The sequence below is a fragment of the Leuresthes tenuis genome, unplaced genomic scaffold (genome assembly GCF_036924035.1).
Source record: "Leuresthes tenuis unplaced genomic scaffold, fLeuTen1.0.hap1 SCAF_3, whole genome shotgun sequence".
Lineage (NCBI taxonomy): Eukaryota > Metazoa > Chordata > Actinopteri > Atheriniformes > Atherinopsidae > Leuresthes > Leuresthes tenuis.
Genome location: NW_027325357.1, coordinates 40,284,136 through 40,305,476, shown reverse-complemented (window position 1 = coordinate 40,305,476; position 21,341 = coordinate 40,284,136). Strand labels below are relative to the sequence as shown.

At 40.1% G+C, this 21,341-nt stretch overlaps 1 protein-coding gene across 2 annotated transcripts in view; it reads left to right on the top strand.

Annotated features, from left to right (window-relative positions):
- plxnb1b (plexin b1b) overlaps positions 1-21,341 on the top strand; it is a 161,873-nt gene that overhangs the window by 102,036 nt on the left and 38,496 nt on the right. For both annotated transcript variants that reach the window (XR_011915228.1, XM_072383024.1), the window contains exons 10-20: positions 1,973-2,081; positions 2,884-3,693; positions 4,404-4,538; positions 4,640-4,762; positions 4,964-5,057; positions 5,221-5,387; positions 6,311-6,462; positions 6,605-6,710; positions 12,563-12,699; positions 20,814-20,990; positions 21,099-21,330. Coding sequence is in view for 1 of the 2 variants with exons in the window: in XM_072383024.1 (XP_072239125.1) it covers positions 1,973-2,081; positions 2,884-3,693; positions 4,404-4,538; positions 4,640-4,762; positions 4,964-5,057; positions 5,221-5,387; positions 6,311-6,462; positions 6,605-6,710; positions 12,563-12,699; positions 20,814-20,990; positions 21,099-21,330 (2,242 nt within the window). In the remaining variant the exon portion in view is untranslated. The remainder of the gene's footprint in view (positions 1-1,972; positions 2,082-2,883; positions 3,694-4,403; positions 4,539-4,639; positions 4,763-4,963; positions 5,058-5,220; positions 5,388-6,310; positions 6,463-6,604; positions 6,711-12,562; positions 12,700-20,813; positions 20,991-21,098; positions 21,331-21,341) is intronic.

Genomic DNA, 21,341 nt, shown 5'->3' with positions numbered 1-21,341 from the left:
AAGACAAAGGAGTTGTCGAAATCTGCCCCTACACCCATTTCCATCAATGGTGAGACTGTGGAAGTGGTCCAGGATTACAAATACCTTGATGTACACCTGGACAACAAACTGAACTGGGCCAAGAACACGGAGGCTGTGTACAAGAAGGGTCAGAGCCGGTTATATTTCCTGAGGAGGCTCTGGTCTTTCAATGAATGTAACATCATGCTGAGGATATTCTACCAGTCAGTGGTAGCTAGTTCCATCTAATTTGGTTTGGTGTGCTGGGGCAGCAGGCTGAGGGCAGCAGATGCCAACAAAATCAACAAGATCACCAGGAGTGCTGGCTCCGCCCTGGGGGTTCAGCTGGACTCTTTGTTGGTGGTGTCTAAGAGGACAGCAACACTCACTCTCTCCACCAGGTGCTTACCTCCCACAGAAGCACCTTCAGCAACAGACTCATTCCACCCCTTTGTAGGACTGAACGCCAGAGGAAGTCCTTTCTGCCTGTGGCCATCAGACTGTTAAATTCATCTACCTCAGGTTGAGAGAGGATTAGTGAAAACACTGCGTCCTGAGGCCAAATACCAATGTCACTTTAACCTATGTCACTTACCCAATGCCACTTTACAATGACACTTCTCCTAATCACTTGCTTGTACATACTGTTTTCATTATTGAGGCTGCTATTTGCTATTTGCACACAGCACACATTGTACAGCAGTTACTTATGTTATTTTATGTTAGCTTTATTTTATCTTATTTGTCTATTTTATTTTTATTTTATTTTATTTTATCAAGTACATTCCCCCTCGTTCCATAACCATTGCCCAGCAATTTCCCTGGGGATAAATAAAGCCTCTTGAATCTTCTTTAATCATTCTTAGCAATAGGGGGGGCCACATCGTTGATGAATGCTTTGTAAAAATCAATGCCAAGGCCATCAGGTAGAGGTGACTTTCCACTTGGAAATTCACAAAAATATACACTGGCGCAGGCAAGCCCATGTAATCATACCATATCCTGTCGCGTTGTCGGTGCCCAAATCCTACGGTGCCCGGATCAGGTGCCTTCAGCTGCTGGGGGCTGTATGTGATCATCAACATAGGCAGCTGCTTCTTTTGATGACTCAAATATTTTGGTTTGACCAGCATGAGTAAGAATCAGACGTGCAGGAAACAGAAACCCGTGCATCAAACACCTAATGATCCCTCATCACCTCTGCTGTAAGATCCGGAAAGATTCTGATGCGCTGCCCGTCATAATAATTATCTTCTCTTTCACGGCGTCATGATGTATCCTGGCGATCATCATTCGTGACCGGTTACTTGGTGCACCGATGCAGTGGGCACGGTCCCTGAAGGAGACTCGAGGGTTTTCTGGGTCGGTTTCTTAGGCTTAACCATTCTTTGGGGTATAAATTTCATCGTCAAAAAAGCAAAAAAACTAGTGTTAAAGACTTATATAAAGTTGGAGTGGAGGAACTGGTGAAAAACACAACCTACTGCATCGCTGGCTCTCTAGCGCCCCTATAGCTGCCAATTTGTCAGTAAAAAATTAGGCAAAGGTCTCTGTCGTCAGATTGGTAAAAGGAGGCGGAGGGTTAAGTAAAGTTTTGAAGGTGGAAAATAGTTTCTGGGTGTCAGTAGTACTGTGAATCTTGTCAAGGTAGAAAGACTTTTTTGTATCAGTGACACTGGATGAGAATGAAGACGGTAGTGCCTGGAATATAGTTAGATCTACAGGATCTTTTGATTTGTATAATTTCTTTTCGTCTGTTCTGAGGTTGGTGCGCAGCGACCGGAGGGTATATATATCTATATCTTTCTATCTCTTTATGATTATTTGTCTGCTCTCTTTTATCACCTGTACATTTAGACCCTCCCATGTTTCATCTCAGACCCTCTAATCTGTCACTGTTTACTCCTCTGTTTGAAGAGAAGGCGTTACTTGCTGTATGTAATGTGTACATATTATTATACTCTTTGTGCAGTTGTCGTGGATGTGTTTTGAGCAGATGGGGCTGTAACTGGTGTGTTCACCATCATTCATGTACTCACAAGCCCATCTGTGAGGAAGGGGTGATCATCTACAACCAACATGTAAGTTGCAGCATAAGATTAAAAAAATGAGAAGCATCATGATAAAGGCATTCACAAAGTCTTAAATGGAAAGATTTAGATTCATAGTTTAATCCAGGCACCGCTATTGTGTCATTAAAAATGCTCTCTTTATTTTCAAATTTTTTATGAATGGTATCAATGCAGAGTTCATCCATAAACCAATGAGGTACAATTTTGCTTTTCATAAAAGCAGTATGTTAGGGTTGTTGTAAGTATAAGTGGAGTATTGCACTATAGTCATTGTCAGTGGAACTTTAGAATGATTGTTATGCAAGTGTGTCATCAGGCTTGACAAGAAAAACAAACATGACTTCAGGTTGGGAAGGGAATTACAGTTATATGTTGCATTGCATCTGAATGGGTTGACACTATAAATGCTTAGAGCCTCTGTATAGCTATGTTGTCGGATACTGACACAACAGAGCCCAATGTGTGTTTTTCCTGCATTGAACAGGCTTGGAAACACATCTACTTAACCACAAAACCTAAAAGAAAAATACCTATATTTTCCCCTCAAAAAAGGGGAAATTCCTTGAAACCACTTTTTTTTTTACTTTGATAATTAAACCCTTAAAGAATGCTTAAGATACTGATTAAACAGTTTCATGTTCTTCCAAAAAAGAAAAAAAATAGCATCTCAATGTATTGGTCTGATTGTGTGCCTCTTTAGCCAATTCAAGTTTGACAGCAACAAAAGTCATTGCTGTTCATTTGCATGTGTCCATTTTCCTCAAGTTTTTTTTGTCTCATCCTCCTATTTTGGTTCTCCTCCCTTTCCCAGTTTAAACTACCCACCTCATCTCCTCCCACTACCAAAACAATTAAAGTCATCACAACACTGGCTGCCATAACAGCTGCCACAACAACAACCATGACAACCACAACTCTTCTTACAACAACAGCTGTAATCCCTGTCACCTTAGCAACTACTCAGAGGCCAACCACCTTTCTCACACACACTACAAACACCAGCCCTGAGCCATTTACCACCAGGAAGGAAGATGACACTGTAATGGGCAAGCTTGTTGTTGTCACTCAAAGCAGCTCTGAAAAAGTTGCTGTTACACCCAGCTTCATCATGGTTGCAGCAGAGTTTATACCCATCACTGTGGCTGATGGTCTGAGTGGAGATCAAGACGTTGTGATTCCTCTGATTATCTCAGATACCTCTCCAATGGAGGTTGTGATGGAGTCAACCCCCAACAGCACCCAGGAAGTCGATGTAGCAACGAGTCTGGCAGAACCTCCTACCCTGCCGTCTTCTGGCATTCTCCTGCATACTGTTTTGTCTGTGGAAGATACAGCCGACTCTGAGCCTTCTCTTTATCTAGATCAAACCCAGATTCCCATGCTGGCCAAAACAGAGAGCCCAAGTGTCAACACTGAAGTACTACAATGGTCAAAAGAAGTGAATGGGCTTGCTGAGGGTGCCACGAAGTCAGACAATGATAAACCTACATCTTCAGCTCCCACAGTGCTCTCTGGTGATGGGGAAGTCGACCTTGGTGTCACATCTTACCCACAACTGATGGATACAGACTTAGAAATAGAACTGGACTACCAATATGATCCAGCTGATGCCTTTCTTCCGGTGAGTTCCACTGACCATGTCTTCCTCTGCTTCTCCCTCTGCTTCTTCCTCTTTCCAAAATGTCATCAGTTCCCCAGTACTCCAAAACTCCTGACTGGACTCTATACTGCTGCCACAGGAACAAAGTTTCAAGCAACTTTTCAGTCTGTCCTTCTCTCCCTGCTTTTTCTATGCTGTCTGATGCCTATATTCTTCTTGTTTCACTGTTGGACTGATACAAAGAGAACCAGCGGGTTCCTCATGCTACAGCAGTCATTTTTGGGGGGTTTCTTCCCCTAGATTTTTCACATTTACAGATCAGTGGTACTTAAAAGCAAAAACAAAACAAACAAAAAAAAACACAGATTTTTTTTCTCAATGCAGCACCATATCTTTGTGAGTATATAGAATATCTACACATGGATACATTTTTTTTTACCTCACCAAACAAGATATGTACACATGCAAAGTTATAAAACTGTATGACTTGGTGGAAATATACTGAGATATTGGAAACAAACATATGATAACATGCAATAAAGCAATCCAATGGACAATCAAAAGGGAAAACTTGCGCTTGCCTACTTGTCAAACTTTTCTGTCAGTGTTTCTCTCCAAAACGCTTTTTCTTTTAGTTCAAAAGTATGGATATTAAAGATAAAAAAATGAGTGTGTGGAAGAGAGGACTAATATCCAATAGTGATATTTTGTGTCTGTGTATTGAACAACAGGGTGATGAAGGTTCCTACATCAGCTGGGGTTCTTCAGCTTGTCCCTGTGTGGAGAAGGTCCAAGGTTTGTCTTTATTTCCTATCGGAGTGGAGAGGAAGATCACCTTATTGGCACGCAACTTACACCTCTATCAGGTGCAACACAAAATTTGCTCTCAGAATCAGTACAAGACAAGAATTAATCTATTTGAAAATGCATTATTCTATTTGTCAAACATGAGTCTTTGTGTGTTCAGGATGCAGAACTGGAGTATGAATGTGTGTTGGTTATTGAGGGGCAAACAGTGGTGGTGGATGCTTTTGTGGAAACTGATGATATGAATCCAGCAAACTTTGACATCACATGTCAACTTCATCAGGTTTGATATGAGAAGTCATTAGTTTTTTTTTGGGAGGGTGGGGTAGGCAAAACACTTAAATACTTTTTTGGTTGAACCAAACTGTACAATTACAATGTACAGGTTAAGTGAATTGTAATTCAGGCATAAACACACTTTTTTTTAAGAAGAATTTGGGACATTTGGGAATTATTTTAAATTGAACTGTTGTTGTCTGTTAAGTACACATACTCTGCTCCAGTGGAAGAATACAAGGCTATGGTATATGTGAAGAGGAGAGACACTTTCCATGTGGACAGTTCTCCGGATCTATATGGTGGGCTCAACTTATTTAGAGATAGTTTGAACTCTGATTTTGTCATTTTTCTATTTAATTAAAAGCTGATTTTATTACATTCACCATATTGCTGATAACTTGACAACAACAACTTCCAGTTCAAACATCAATTTGATACTTTTTTCTGTTCTCACACATTCAGTGACTCTGTACAATTGCTCTGTGGGTCGATCTGACTGCAGTCGCTGCCACACAGCTGACCAAAAGTATGGTTGTGTGTGGTGTGGTGGCACCCTGGCTAACTGCTTGTATTCCGACTCCTGCAAGGAACTTGTACAACAGACATGCCCTGCCCCCGTCATACGCTCTGTGAGTCTTGACTTTTGGATTCTTCGGAATTAGGAGACATTTTGGTATGAGTTCATAAACAATTAATGGATACAAATACCTCATGCACAAAATACAGCATCTTTTTCAAGCTGTCAGTTACTTACAATTAATTACTCACTTTGTGATGATGACTGAGTATTTCATACCTATCAGGATAAAACCTTCTTTATCAACCATCAGTATAAAGAAACAAGTAGTCTTGTGGTGCTATTTAATTTAACGTAACAGTATTATTCTCCTCAGTTGGAGAAAGAAGATGTTTTTAATCTCACTTAGTGAGTAATTTTTTTTTATTCCAAGAGGTTTTTTTACTCAACAGCTTAAATGCAATGGATATCAAAGCATTTAATCAAAAAGATTTGTGTATCTTTTATGTCTCATCAGATGTTGCTCAGTTTAAATTTCTCACCAGTTTTTAGTACACTGTTATTCATGTGTCAATTCAATTCAGTTTTATTTATATAGAGCCAGATTACAACAATTGTCATCTCAAGGCACTTAAATAATATAGTCCAATTCAAGCTAATTGGAATTCAATTCATTGTAATCATAATCCAATGAAATCCAAATAATTAATTTCAAAATAATCCAATTCATTCATATAGAGCCAATTCAAAAAACAATATCCTAGCTAAGGAAACCAACAGACTGCACCGAAAATCTCCCCAAATCAGTTTTAACAGCTCAAAATGAAAAATAGCTAAAAACCTAGTAATTCTGCTGACTGTACTTTTCCCATTAGTCTAATGTGCAGTATTTCATGGTTATTAAGAGATTGTTCTCATGTTAATAGATCTTCTCTAATAACATAAGGATAAAAAGTCGTAATTGTAACATACTGAAAATATTACAACAAGGCCTTTCATACCACATACCTCTTTTTCTTTTTTTTTTTTTTTTAGATTGAGCCACTTTCTGGCCTATTGGAAGGAGGCACCATGGTAACAATTTCAGGCTCTAACCTGGGCCAGAAGGCTATAGACATCCTCCACTCTGTGTCAGTGGCAGGGGTGCCTTGTATTGTCAACCCAGACCTTTATGAGGTCTCCTCCAGGTACATGTGTACTGCTGCTGTTTCAGTGGAATTTGACTGAATCTTTTGCAGATTTCACTCAAAAAGAACACATACAGTCATTATTATTATTATCACTTTAATTACAAGTCTCTTTTATTTTGAACAAACATCTCTCCTCCAGGATTGTGTGCAGGACCAAACCCAGCAGAGGAGAGAAGGTGGGCCATGTTTCTGTAGAAGTGAGTGGAGGAGAGTTTGGCCAGTCCATCCAGACATTCAGCTACCAGGTACATCAGGCTGAAGTTTATTGCTGCACAATATATAAGGTGTTCTTTTAACTGTCTGTTTAACTCGAGTTGTTGCTACAGAAAAACATGTAAAAATAAGAAAATCAAGAACAAAGGTAAAGTATTACCAAAAAGAAATATGATATTTTGATAGTTTTTTTCCAATATTCTGTTTTAAGTGTTTATTCATTATGGGCAACATGATAGTGCATTAGTTAGCACTATAGTTAGTGGTAGTAGTTGTTGCACTAAAGCAAGAGAGGTTCCTGAATCCTGGGTTCCTGATACACACTGGTCAGCTGAAACTTTATGAAGTTTTAATGTTCCTACAGGACCTGTATGAGTGTATTTGCATGTGCTTGGATTACCTCCCACAGTCCAGAGACATGCATGTTTGCTTAATTGATCATTCCAAATTTGAGTAAAGTATGGTTTTCTATCTCTCTGTGACTGCCATTTCAATACATTGCAATACCTAGGTGGTGATGTCACCAAGACATCGTAATGGACATTCTGCAGTTGAGAAAATGTTGTGAAAGAGCAAATAACTGTCTGATACTTACAGTGGGGAAAATAAGTATTTGGTCTGTAATTTTCATCTTAGGTACACTTCAACTGTGAGAGACAAAATCTAAAAAAAAAATCCAGAAAATCACATTGAATGATTATTAAATAATTAATTAGCATTTTATTGCAGAAAATAAGTATTTGATCACCTACCAATCAGCAAGAATTCTGGCTTTTACAGACCTGTTACTTAGTCTTTAAGAAGCTCTCCTATCCTCTACTCATTACCTGTATTAATTGCACCTGTTTGAACTGGTTACCTGTATAAAAGACACTTGTACACACATGCAATCAATCAGACTCCAATCTCTCCAACATGGGCAAGACCAAAGAGCTGTCCAAGGACACCCGGGACAAAATTGTAGACCTGCACAAGGCTGTGATGGGCTACAGAACAATAGGTAAGCAGCTTGGTGAGAAGGCAACAACTGGAAAAATGGAAGAAACTCAAGTTGACTGTCAATCTCCCTCTGACCGGGGCTCCATGCAAGATCTCACCTCGTGCAGTAAGAATGATCATGAGAAAGGTGAGGGATCAGCCCAGAACTACATGGGAGGACCTGGTCAATGACCCGAAGAGACCTGGGACCACAGTCTCAAAGGTTACCATTGGTAACACGCTACACCGTTCTCATACCAATGTTATGCTGATGATATCCAGCTCTATCTGTCATTCCCACCTGACGACCACACGGCCTCAGCACGAATCTCAGACTGTCTCTCTGACATATCAACATGGATGAAAGCCCATCACCTCCAACTTAACCTCCCAAAAACTGAACTGCTGGTCTTCCCAGCCAAACCAACCATACAGCACAGCATCTGCATCCAAACTGAATCCCTATCTCTTGCTCCATCAAAGGTAGCTAGAAACTTGGGTGTCATGATTGATGACCAACTAACCTTCAAAGAACACGTTACCTCGGTTGCTCGTTCATGCCGCTTTGCATTACTAAACATAAGAAAGATCAGACCATACCTAACCCAACATGCCACCCAACTCCTGGTGCAGGCCATGGTCATCTCCTGCCTTGACTACTGCAATGTTCTCCTAACTGGTCTCCTAACTGGTCTCCAGCCTGTGCTGTGAAACCTCTGCAGATGGTCCAGAACGCGGCGGCGCGTCTGGTCTTCGATCAGCCTAAAAGAACACGTCACCCCTCTGTTCATTGAACTCCACTGGCTGCCCTTAGCCACCCGCATCAAATTCCAAGTCACTGATGTTAGCCTACAAAGTGCTTAATGGAACGGCTCCCATCTTGCAAAGGCTTATGTCACAACTGGGTCCCTCCGTTGGTCCCAGGATTGTCGTCTAGCAGCTCCTACACCACGCCTAAGACAATCCAAACTCTGTTCATGTGTCGTCCCACGATGGTGGAATGACCTACCGAGCGCTACCAGAACAGGGGCGTCCCTGTCTATCTTCAAGAAGCTCTTGAAAACCCAGCTCTTCAGACAGCATCTCCTATCCTGCACTTACCTTCCACTTACCTACCCCCTCTATCTTTGCACTTTATCTTTCTGTACTTCCTTCTATGCCTGCACTCTATCTCTACTCTCTCTGTCACCTCTGACAGAGTCGGACTATTGGGTTTCTTCTATGTAGTTTATTGTTAGCTTTTGTATAGCTTGTTATATCCTGATTTGTAAGTTGCTTTGGATAAAAGCGTATGCTAAATACAGAAACATAAACATGAAACATAACATAAACACCGTCATGGATTAAAATCTTGCAGGGCGCGCAAGGTCCCCCTGCTCAAGCCAGCACATGTCCAGGCCCGTCTCAAGTTTGCCTATGACCATCTGGATGATCCAGAGGAGACATGGGAGAAGGCCATGTGGTCAGATGAGACCAAAATAGAAGTTTTTGGTATAAACTCTGCTCGCCATATTTTGAGGAAGAAGAAGGATGCGTACAATCCCAAGAACACCATCGAAACCGTGAAGCATGGGTCTGGACACATCATGTTTTCGGGGTGCTTTTTCTGAAAAGGGGACAGGACGACTGCACCGTGTTGAGGGGAGGATGGATGGGGCCATGTATTGCGAGATTTTGGGCAACAACCTCCTTCCCTCAATAGAGCATTGAAGATGAGTCGTGGCTGGGTCTTCCAGCAGCACAATAATCCGAAACACATAGCCCGGGCAACGAAGGAGTGGCTCTGTAAGAAGCATTTCAAGGTCCTGGAGTGGCCTAGCCAGTCTCCAGACCTGAACCCAATAGAAAATCTTTGGAGGGAGTTGAAACTCCATGTTGCCCAGCAACAACCTCGAAACCTGAAAGATCTGGAGAAGATCTTTATGGAAGAGTGGGCTAAAATCCCTGCTGCAGTTTGTGCAAACCTGGTCAGGAACTACAGGAAACGTCAGACCTCTGTAATTGCAAATAAAGGTTTCTGTACCAAATATTAAGTTCTATTTTTCTATTATATCAAATACTTGTTTTCTGCAATAAAATGCTAATTAATTACTTAATAATCATACAATGGGATTTTCTGGATTTTCTTTTTTAGATTCTGTCTCGCATAGTTTTAAGTGTACCTCCGATGAAAATTACAGACCTCTCCATTCATTGTAAGTGGGAAAACTTGCAAAATCAGCGGTGTATCAAATACTTATTTTCCCCACTGTAAGTATAGTTTTATCACTGTGATATTTTTTAAGTTGAAGTTGTTTTAGATGGTGATAAGCTCTTCTCATGCCTCACTTCTTTTAGCTTTGTTTTCCAAAACTTAGAGGTCTATGACTGCTGTCTACAGCAGGTCAGACACTAAATACTATTCACACTTACTACTATACTTTCCATTAACCCACTTTGAAAAAGTTATTATTAAAAATTTGAAGAAAGATGAAAAAAAAATGTTTTAATCAATATCCTATTTATAGTTATTTTGTTTACCTCTTTGACCTCTTGCCAGTCGATGGTCTCCATCTTTCTCTGTAAAGAAAGGGCAAACACATGGTGTCTGTGTTGCAGTGTAGTGATCTCAACAGTTTTTAGCCATGTTCCTAGCATTTGTAACTTTTTCTTATTCTAGCATTGTTGTGGGTATACCTGAGTATAGAAGTAAGGAATGATAATGTAGGAGAACTATGTTCCATGGCTCTAACAGACTGATGAACCCAGTAATGTCTGATGCCTGAAAACGGTTGGTCTTCTGAAACTTGCCCAGTGCTCTGCAGGCTCTGCTCCACCTATTCTTTTTTTGACTGAAGGTTTAGCTTGAATCTGTTTTATATTCATATGCAAAAGATGCAGTTTATTCTGCATGATCAGAAACCCCCTCAAAATGAGCACATCTGTTGAGCCAGAAAACTATTCAGTGTACTGTAGTGTACTGTAGTTTATTCAATTAAATTAAATTAAATTCAGTTTTATTTATATAGCGCCAAATTATAACAATTGTCATCTCAAGGCACTTAAATAATATAGTCCAATTCAAGCCAATTGGAATTCAATTCATTGCAATCATAATCCAATGAAATCCAAATAATTAATTTCAAAATAATCCAATTCATTCATATAGAGCCAATTTAAAAAACAATATAACACCATGCAAACGATACCTGTTAGAACAGTGAAACACAAGTTAATAACCACAATAATGTCACGTACATAATATCATTTGAGAAATTAAACAGGGGGAAAAAGAGAGCAAAGTGAGGAAAGGTGTGACAGATGAGGTCCCCCAGCAGTCTAAGCCTATAGCAGCTTAACTATGGGATGTTTCAGGATTACCTGAGCCATCCCTAACTATAAGCTTTATCGAAAAGAAAAGTTTTAAGCCTAATCTTAAAAGTGGAAAGGGTGTCTGCTTCCTGGACATTTACTGGCAGCTTATTCCACAAGAGAGGGGCCTGATAACTGAAGGCTCTGCCTCCCATTCTACTTTTAGAAACTCTGGGAACAACAAGTAAACCTGCAGTTTGGGAGCGAAGTGCTCCGTTAGGAAAATATCTTACAATGAGATCTTTAAGATATGATGGAGCTCAGTCATTAAGAGCTTTATATGTGAGGAGAAGATTCTTAAATTCTATTCTGAATTTAACAGGGAGCCAATGAAGAGAAGCTAAAACTGGAGAAACATGATCTCTCCTGTTAGTTCTCATCAGAACTCTGGCTGCAGCATTTTGGATCAGCTGGAGGCTTTTCAGAGAATATGTGGGACAGCCCAATAATAAGGAATTACAGTAGTCCAATCTTGAAATAACAAATGCATGAACTAGTTTCTCTGCATCACCCTGAGACAGGATGTTCCTGATTTTAGCAATATTACGAAGGTGAAAGAAGGCAGTCCTAGAAACCAGTTTTATATGTGCGTCAAATGATAAATTCTGGTAAAAAATAACTTTTAAGGTTCCTCCCTGTAGAACTAGAAGCCAAGGAAATACCATCTAGAGTAACTATATAACTAGACAATTTCTCCCTGAAGCACTCAGGTCCAAAGAGAACAACTTCAGTTTTGTCTGAATTTAGAAGCAGACAGTTCTGAGTCATCCAGGTCTTTATGTCTTTAAGACAGGCTTGTAGTCTGACCAACCTATTGGTTTCATAGATAAGTACAGCTGAGTATCATCAGCATAACAATGGACATTTATGCCATGCTGTCTAATAATGTTACCTAATGGAAGCATGTATAAAGTAAAAAGAATTGGTCCAAGCACAGAACCATGAGGAACTCCATGACTTACTCTGATGTGTGAGGAAGATTCTTCATTTAAAAGAACAAACTGGAATATAACAGATAAATATTACTTAAACCAGCCTAATGCAGTTCCTTTAATCCCAATAACATGTTCAAGTCTCTGTAACAGAATGCTGTGATCGATCGTATCAAATGCAGCACTGAGATCCAACAGGACAAGAAACAAGTCCGCTATCAGAGGCTAAGAGGAGATCATTGGTAACTTTCACCAGTGCTGTTTCTGTGCTATGATGCACTCTGAATCCTGACTGAAACTCTTCAAACAGATTATTTCTATGTAAATGATCACAAAGTTGAACTGCAACTATTTTTTCAAGAACTTTAGACAAAAAAGGGAGATTGGATATAGGTCGATAATTAGCCAACACTTCTGAATCAAGAGTAGTTTTTTTAAGTAAAGGTTTAATTACAGCAGCCTGAAAAGTCTTGAGGTACATATCCTATCAACAAAGACCGATTGATCAAATCCAATATGGAAGTATTAATTAAGGGGAAAACCTCCTTATGTGCTCAATAAGTACATAAGACATTCTTACATCAGGTTCTAAGTCTGTGTTTCTTCCATCCTCTTCTTTTCAGGATCCATTTGTGATGGGTGTGTCACCTCAAAGAGGCCCAAAGGCAGGAGGAACATCACTGACCATAATGGGTCGAAATCTGCTGACAGGCCGCCCTTCTCACCTCAGCATCACTGTGGGAGGGATACCCTGTAAAATGTGAGACGCACTCACACTTGTGGTTAAGGTTTAGTGATTTAATAACAACCAATCTGTAGTTTATGCTTGGTTTTAGTGTAAAAGCTGTTGTTAATTTTATTTTTGCTTACTAGTTATAAAGACTTCTTCATTTTGTCCGCGTGATACGAGATATATGTTTTATTTGTCACATATATAGTTCAGTGTACAGTGAAATGTGTTTTTATACCTGGAAACAATAGCAAAGAGAGCACACAGATCATGCCTGGGGTGAAATATATATGGTGCTAATGATAACCAAAGTAAACTCATGGGGATGGCATTTAAGTGTTAGGAGCACCAAGTTAGGTGATCAGGAGCACTTGAGTGTGACTACATTACTACAATCACACCTGTTATTAATCATTAGACATACTCCACCTCCCTTGTTTTCCCAGACTCACTTGTTCTGTCCATGACCCACGTGATGAATTGTAAGGATCTGTGCTGCCTGAACAGTGTGGTTTTATGCCAAAAAGTGACTGTCTGCTAGAAATTTATTGTATGGCTGTGGGAGTGCGCGTAGCGTGTTAAAGCTGTTTCACTCGTTTTCACTTGATTTCTGAGGTCTGTGGCCATTGCTCTAAGCATCAAACGAACACGACACGCAATGAAAGCTGCAAGCAGTGATAAAGGCTCCTCATACCCAGGCTACGCTTCGGCCAGTGACACAGCCAAGGACCCCGGCATCCGCGACAATGAGTCTCTCGTGTCTTGTTGGACACCACGCTTGAAGGATACAGAGATTGCTTCATTCAATCAGACATTTGGTGATAAACTTAACACGAGTTAATGCTGACATTCAAACAAGATCAGTCACCATTAGCAATCATGCAAAATATGAGTGGTGTAGATAAGTGCTCTTCTAAGTAAAATCAAATTTCGATTTCATGATGAAGGACTGTCATTTAACAGATAGCATCTGAGATATTTAATGATAGTAGACTGAGCCATATTGAAAAGATGAGAGAACAACTGAGCAAAGTTTGAAATGTATATTTTGGAGTGGCTTTATAATTTATATATTAGTATAAACCATGTGAATTCCTGTTTCGCTAGGATGGGGGTTTTGGTAATGAAACAATGTGACATGTGTTAGTGTTCAGTATGGGATGTTAATCGTCAGTGAAGGGTGGTGGTGATACTGACTGAAGAGGGCTAAAATACACATTGCGAAAATCAACTGATTACATGTCAACAGAAGCACCAAAAGATACAAGCTTTAGCAACCACATTATGTACCATTTTACCACAACAATATTACTCACAAAAATGGCCTGATGGCGAAAAACTTGCACATACACGTAGCCTATAATTTCAGATAAGGTTCAACAGGGTTGCGCTATTGAACGAGTTCTAACTGTAATAATTGCAACTGATTTTTCATCACGACTTTTGTTGCGCCAAAGGCACAGTATGTCCTAATTAAAACAAAAAGTGTCCACAGAAAGAGCTAATGTTTGGAGAAACGGACAGGTAAAATAAAAAAGATCAGGAAATGTGTATGATGTTTTTTGAAAAGTGCAAAGACTTGGGCCTAACTTACTTCAAGAGAGGTCAATTGCTTTTCTGTGAGGCAAACTGGTTGATCACAATTTCCTTGCAGTTGGGTATTTTCTTGGATGTCCTGCTTAACAGAGAGCACAGCCAAGATGTTCAGTTTGTTTTGTCCCGTATAAAATCCATTAAAGCTAAGACTTTGGTATTGGAATATCTATATTGGTGATGAGGGGTTTAAAACTGAGAAGTGCTGTCCCAAAATATTTGCATACTAGGGGTTTAATCTTCATAAGACATGCAAAGTTTGGTGAAGCTTGGAGGTTGTATGCTTGAGATAAAAGGTGCCAAAAAGATTACACCCTGTAAATTTGGTGCTGTTCGAATGAGATATGGGCAATTTATAATGAATTTTGTTGCCATGATGGGATATTGAAATTTGCCCTGCCGCCACGGACACACCCTCCAGCAAAAACTCACAAGTTTGTAAGGATTATTTATATATTATCTTTCCTCTAACCACCTTTGAAGTACCGTAGATAAATTGAACACTCCAAGAGTGAAACACGTGACTCCCATTTGACAGTGGGTGGTGCTATTGCAGGGAGAATATACAGTAGTGACATGTACATTTGTTGAGGAGCTGAGTGTGAGCTTGTATGAGGTTCGGTACAGACTGGATGTAAAATATGTCAGATATGCCAACTTCCTGTTTCATGGCAAAACACCAAAGTTTGGTGGCCTGCCACGCCCAGACCCAATTGTTTATAACAAAGCTTTTAATAATAACTTTAATAACTTTTAATCACACAGGTCTTTTGATCATATGGACCAGTTTTCAGACCTATATGATTAAATCTCTTGGAGGAGGAGAATTATGTATTTTAACCAAAATGGCTGACTTCCTCTTAGGTTTTGGATAATGCTCTAAGAGGATTTTTTTTTTTTTTTGGTCTAAGCTTCTTTTCAGTTAAATTCAATTCAATTTTATTTATATAGCGCCAGATTACAACAATTGTCATCTCAAGGCACTTAAGTAATATAATCCAATTCAAGCCAATTGTAATTCAATTCATTGTAATCATAATCCAATTAATTCATATAGAGCCAATTCAGGGGGGGCACCATAACACCATTCAAACGATACCTGTTGGAACAGGGAAACACAAGTTAATAACCACAATAATGTCACATGTACATAATATCATTTGAGAAATTAAACAGGAGGAAAAAGAGAGCAAAGTGAGGAAAGGTGTGACAGATGAGGTCCCCCAGCAGTCTAAGCCTATAGTAGCTTAACTATGGGATGTTTCAGGATTACCTGAGCCATCCCTAACTATAAGCTTTATCAAAAAGGAAAGTTTTAAGCCTAATCTTAAAAGTGGAAAGGATGTCTGCTTCCCGGACATTTACTGGCAGCTTATTCCACAAGAGAGTGTCCTGATAACTGAAGGCTCTGCCTCCCATTCTACTTTTAGAAACTCTGGGAACAACAAGTAAACCTGCAGTTTGGGAGCGAAGTGCTCTGTTAGGAGAATATCTTACAATGAGATCTTTAAGATATGATGGAGCTCGGTCATTAAGAGCTTTATATGTGAGGAGAAGAATCTTAAATTCTATTCTGAATTTAACAGGGAGCCAATGAAGAGAAGCTAAAACTGGAGAAACATGATCTCTCCTGTTAGTTCTCATCAGAACTCTGGCTGCAGCATTTTGGATCAGCTGGAGGCTTTTCAGAGAATATGTGGGACAGCCCAATAATAAGGAATTACAGTAGTCCAATCTTGAAGTAACAAATGCATGAACTAGTTTCTCTGCATCACCCTGAGACAGGATGTTCCTGATTTTGGCAATATTACGAAGGTGAAAGAAGGCAGTCCTAGAAACCAGTTTTATATGTGCGTCAAATGATCAATTCTGGTCAAAAATAACTCCAAGGTTCCTCACTATAGAACTAGAAGCCAAGGAAATACCATCTAGAGTAACTATATAACTAGACAATTTATCCCTGAAGCACTCAGGTCCAAAGAGAACAACTTCAGTTTTGTCTGATTTAAAAGCAGACAGTTCTGAGTCATCCAGGTCTTTATGTCTGTAAGACAGGCTTGTAGTCTGACCAACCTGTAGGTTTCATCTGGTTTCATAGATAAGTACAGCTGAGTATCATCAGCATAGCAATGGAAATTTATGCCATGCTGTCTAATAATGTTACCTAATGGAAGCATGTATAAAGTAAAAAGAATCGGTCCAAGCACAGAACCCTGAGGAACTCCATGACTTACTCTGATGTGTGAGGAAGATTCTTTATTTAAAAGAACAAACTGGAATATAACAGATAAATATTACTTAAACCAGCCTAATGCAGTTCCTTTAATCCCAATAACATGTTCAAGTCTCTGTAACAGAATGCTGTGATCGATCGTATCAAATGCAGCACTGAGATCCAACAGGACAAGAAACAAGTCCGCTATCAGAGGCTAAGAGGAGATCATTGGAAACTTTAACCAATGCCGTTTCTGTGCTATGATGCACTCTGAATCCTGACTGAAACTCTTCAAACAGATTATTTCTATGTAAATGATCACAAAGTTGAGCTGCAACTATTTTTTTCAAGAACTTTAGACAAAAAAGGGAGATTGGATATAGGTCGATAATTAGCCAACACTTCTGAATCAAGAGTAGGTTTTTTAAGTAAAGGTTTAATTACAGCAACCTTAAAAGTCTGAGGTACATATCCTATCAACAAACACAGATTGATCAAATCCAATATGGAAGTGTCAATTAAGGGGAAAACATCCTTGAACAGTCTGGTTGGGATTGGGTCTAAAATACAAGTTGATGGTTTAGAAGAGACTATTGCTGTTGTTAGCTCAGAGAGATCAACTGGGCAGAAGCTGTCTAAATACAAATCAGGTTCTAAAGATACTTCTAAAGCTGCTCTACTTGATGATACATCAGTGATAATAGTGGGAAGGATTCCATTAATCTTCTCTCTGATAGAAACAATTTTATTGATGAAGAATCTCATGAAATCATCACTGCTGAGAGTTAAAGGAATACATGGCTCAACAGAGCTCGGACTCTTTGTCAGCCTGGCTACAGTGCTGAAAAGAAACCTGGGATTATTCTTATTCTCTTCTATCAATAATGAATAATAAGCAGTTCTAGCTTTACGAAGTGCTTTCTTATACGTTATCAAACTGTCTTTCCAGACTAATTGAGACTCTTCTAAATTAGAGGAACGCCACTGTCTCTCCAGCTTTCTTGCAGTCTGCTTTAAAGCAGCTGTGAATTATACCAAGGAGCCAACCTGTTCTGACTGATTACCTTCCTTTTCAGAGGGGCAACATTGTCCAGTGTTGTACGCATTGAAGCTGTAGTGCTGTCAACAAGAGAGTCAAGTTCTACTGGAGTAAAATTTAGGTAGCCGTCCTCTGTCATATCTGCACATGGCAGTGAAGAAAAGGATGATGAAATCAACTCTTTAAATCTGGTTACAGCATTCTCTGACAGACACCTTCTATATGTAGAATTCTTCTCAGAAACCGTGTAGTCAAGTAATGTAAATTCAAAAGTTATTAAAAAATGGTCAGACAAGACAGAGTTATGAGGGAACACTGTTAACTGTTCACTCTCAATGCCATAAGTCAGCACAAGGTCAAGGGTGTGATTAAGGCAGTGAGTAGGTCTGTGAACACTTTGAGAAAATCCAATAGAGTCTAATATAGAATTATATTAGAGGGGGGGGGGGGGGGGAGCAGGGGGCAGCATCAGGTGGGAAGCCGCAGAGAAGTGTGTAAGACTACAACTCTGCATCCTGGTCTCAACCCTGGGATGTCATGTTTTTGGATGACTAATAAATTTGTCCATATTTCTAGAAATGAGAGCCGCTCCTTCCAAAGTGGGATGGATGCCGTCTCTCCTCATCAGACCAGGTTTTCTCCAGAAAGATTGCCAATTATCTATGTAGCCCACGTTGTTTGCTGGACACCATCTAGACAACCAGCGATTGAATGAGGACATGCGGCTAAACATGTCATCACTGGTCAGATTTGGCAGGGGTCCAGAGAAAACTACGGAGTCCGACATTGTTTTGGCAAAATTACACACGATGCAACATTAATTTTAGTGACCTCTGATTGGCGTAACTGGGTGTCATTACCGCCGACGTGAATAACTATTTTACCGTATTTACGTTTATCCTTAGCCAGCAGTTTTAAATAGGATTCTATGTCGCCCGCTCTGGCCCCTGGAATGCATTTGACTATGGTCGCTGGTGTCGCTAATGCCACGTTTCTGACTATAGAGCTGCCAATTACCAGGGTTTTCTCCTCAGCGGGTGTGTCGCTGAGTGGGGAAAATCTATTTGAAACGTGGACAGGTTGATGGTGAACCACGGGCTTCACTTTAGGACTATGACTCCTCTTCCTGACAGTCACCCAGCCACTCTTAAGTCCCGGCTGCTCGGGATCTGCTCGGGGACGACTAACAGAGCTAGTTACGCTAGGTGGCTCCGCACTGAGTAAAGGGGCCTGGCCCGCTATCGGGTGGTTTTCAACAGTGCAGAGCCGAGCTTCCAGTTCAGATAACCTTGCCTCCAAAACTACAAAAAGACTACATTTGTTACATGTACCATTACCACTAAAGGAGGCAGAGGAGTAACTAAACATCTGACACACAGAGCAGGTGAAAGCAGGGGATAGAGGAAGAGAAGTGGTAGCCATGCTAAGCTAGAGAACCAGACACACCGCTAAAAAGTGAAAAATAAAAAATAAAGATCTGTAAGAGTGAGCGTTAGAATATAACAAGTATGCTTTGAGAGTTAACTATGCAAGATGTGTAAATTATAGGGAGAAATAAGGTGATTATTAGTAGTTCAAGAGGAGCGAGAAATGTCACAGTGCACACACAATGCAACAGGAAGTGATGCAATACGTCTTACCGCAAAGCAAAGCCGTCAGAGTATGAACAGAAAGACTGCAATCTACCTGAAGCGTGATCCCAAAGACTGGAGATTCTTCTATAAGATTGCAAAGTTTCGTGAAATTCCAGAAGTTGCAGTTACAAAAAATGGTGGTGCTGCGGTGCTCAGGCCTAAATATATGAGTCATTGTGTCCAGGGTAACAGAGAAGGTGCATTTTTGTGAATTGATATGGGTTGTACATGATATTCAGGCATGAGGCTGCTTTTCCGTTTTGACTCTGTGTGTTTGCTTTGCCTTCTGCTTGTTTGTTTTAAGGAGATTACTGTACAATTAATGTGAAGGAAGTGTTGATGATTTATTAAATGTTGGAGATCATCATCAGGTAAAGCAGTTTCATAATGTCACATATGTGTATTATAACATTAAGAACATTAATTATTTTATATGTATCATAATATGTTGTGTTCTTTTGATGCTGAGAGCAACAGCCGTGGACCTCAGAAACCGAGCAAAAAACGAATGAGACGGCTTTAATAAACTGCGCCTACAATCAATTTCTGGCAGATTATTACTTTTTGGTACAAGAGAAGTCAACCATATCTCCACTACCCAGATGATATTGCAGTCCTGTATGTCCCTCTGAAACTTTGTCCTGACCCTGAGTTCATTCAGCTTGTTCTCTTGTGACTAGACATTAGCTAGCATGATACTAGGCAGAGGCGTATGGTATGCTTTTCGCCTTAGGCTTTCTCTAACACCAGCTCTTTTTCCTCGAGGCTTCTGTGTGACCTGTGATGGACGGGGGTCTTCCTTTTCTTCCTTTATTCGTGTCGACCCACTAGCACAGAATGTCCTAAGACCAAGCCGGGTCGATAGAAAGTTGATTTGTGTTGTGACCTGGCAGGACACAGGACACAGATGCAGGGATTTTCAAGAAAGTGGTTTTTATTTTCACTACTTATAATTCTCCAAGACAGAGAAATAAATATAGGCGATGAAAATGTCTAACACACTTCCAATAAATATAGAGGAAGAAGTGTGACTATAAAAATTATCAAAATAATAATCACTCCACTCTAGGAGGAAAACGAAAATACTATAAACTTTATTAATATCAAAAGCTCTCTTACTAAAGAGGTAACGTCAAACTAAAATCACTCCTGAAAAACAGAGGCACTATTAAATGTAACCAAAACAAAAATCACTCCGAACAGAGGAAACAAAAGGCTATGAAATTTTAGAAGCGTAAACTAAATCTATGATTAAAAAACTTACAAATCAAAATCACTCTATAGGAGGAAAAGGAGTAGAATGCAATGGCTATGAATCAAGGCTTGGAATTACTGTGGAAAGGCAAGGATGAACGCACAAATACAAGGATAGTAACGAACACACTGGCACAGGACAGAGGGAGACGCAGACTATAAGTACACATTTGAGTGCAGTAATCCAATATTTATGAGTGTGTGTGTCTGTCCTAAGTGGTATGACATAGAACAGGCAAGCTTAAAAAATTAAAAATAAAGACAAGGACTACTACAAACAAAGAAAGTGCAGGTATGTCGACCGCTGACCTCAACAGCACCATCTTGGGCCATCTAGAAAAAAGTCAGTTCCACTCGTCATTTATGAATGTGTCCTTGAATGTGTGCTTCTTCTATTTGGTGTTGTCAGTTTATCAGAGGTACAAAGATCCAGTGTTCAGTGTATAACAGGCAGCAGTAACAAGACAGGAGATCATCGGGTCACACTCCATTATGGCATGAGCTACCGTCACCTCCACACTTTTTTCTACTGCTACACCCATAACCCCAACATCACCCACGCCTCACCTGCCAAGAGCTTCCTTGAGTAAGTTTGGGAAAATGTACCTGCTATGAAAAGCTGTAAGTTTGAAAAAGTATTATATCTCAGCATAATGATGTTTTTCACCCCCCCCCCCCCCCCCCCCCCCATTAGTGGTGGTCGACTGATCTATGTGTTTGGCCATAACCTGGATGTGGTGCAGGAGCCAGAGATGTTGGTCACCTTCTCTCCCCACAAGTCCATCAGCCAGAATACGAGGAGGAAGCAGAAAAGGATAAGGAGATACCTAGAGCGGAGGGAGGATAAGGAGAGGATATTCAGACGGTTGGCCAGGATGGTTCGTGTCCCTGACTGTTCTAGAGACCCACTCTGCTCTATCAAACAGGTGTGTGTATA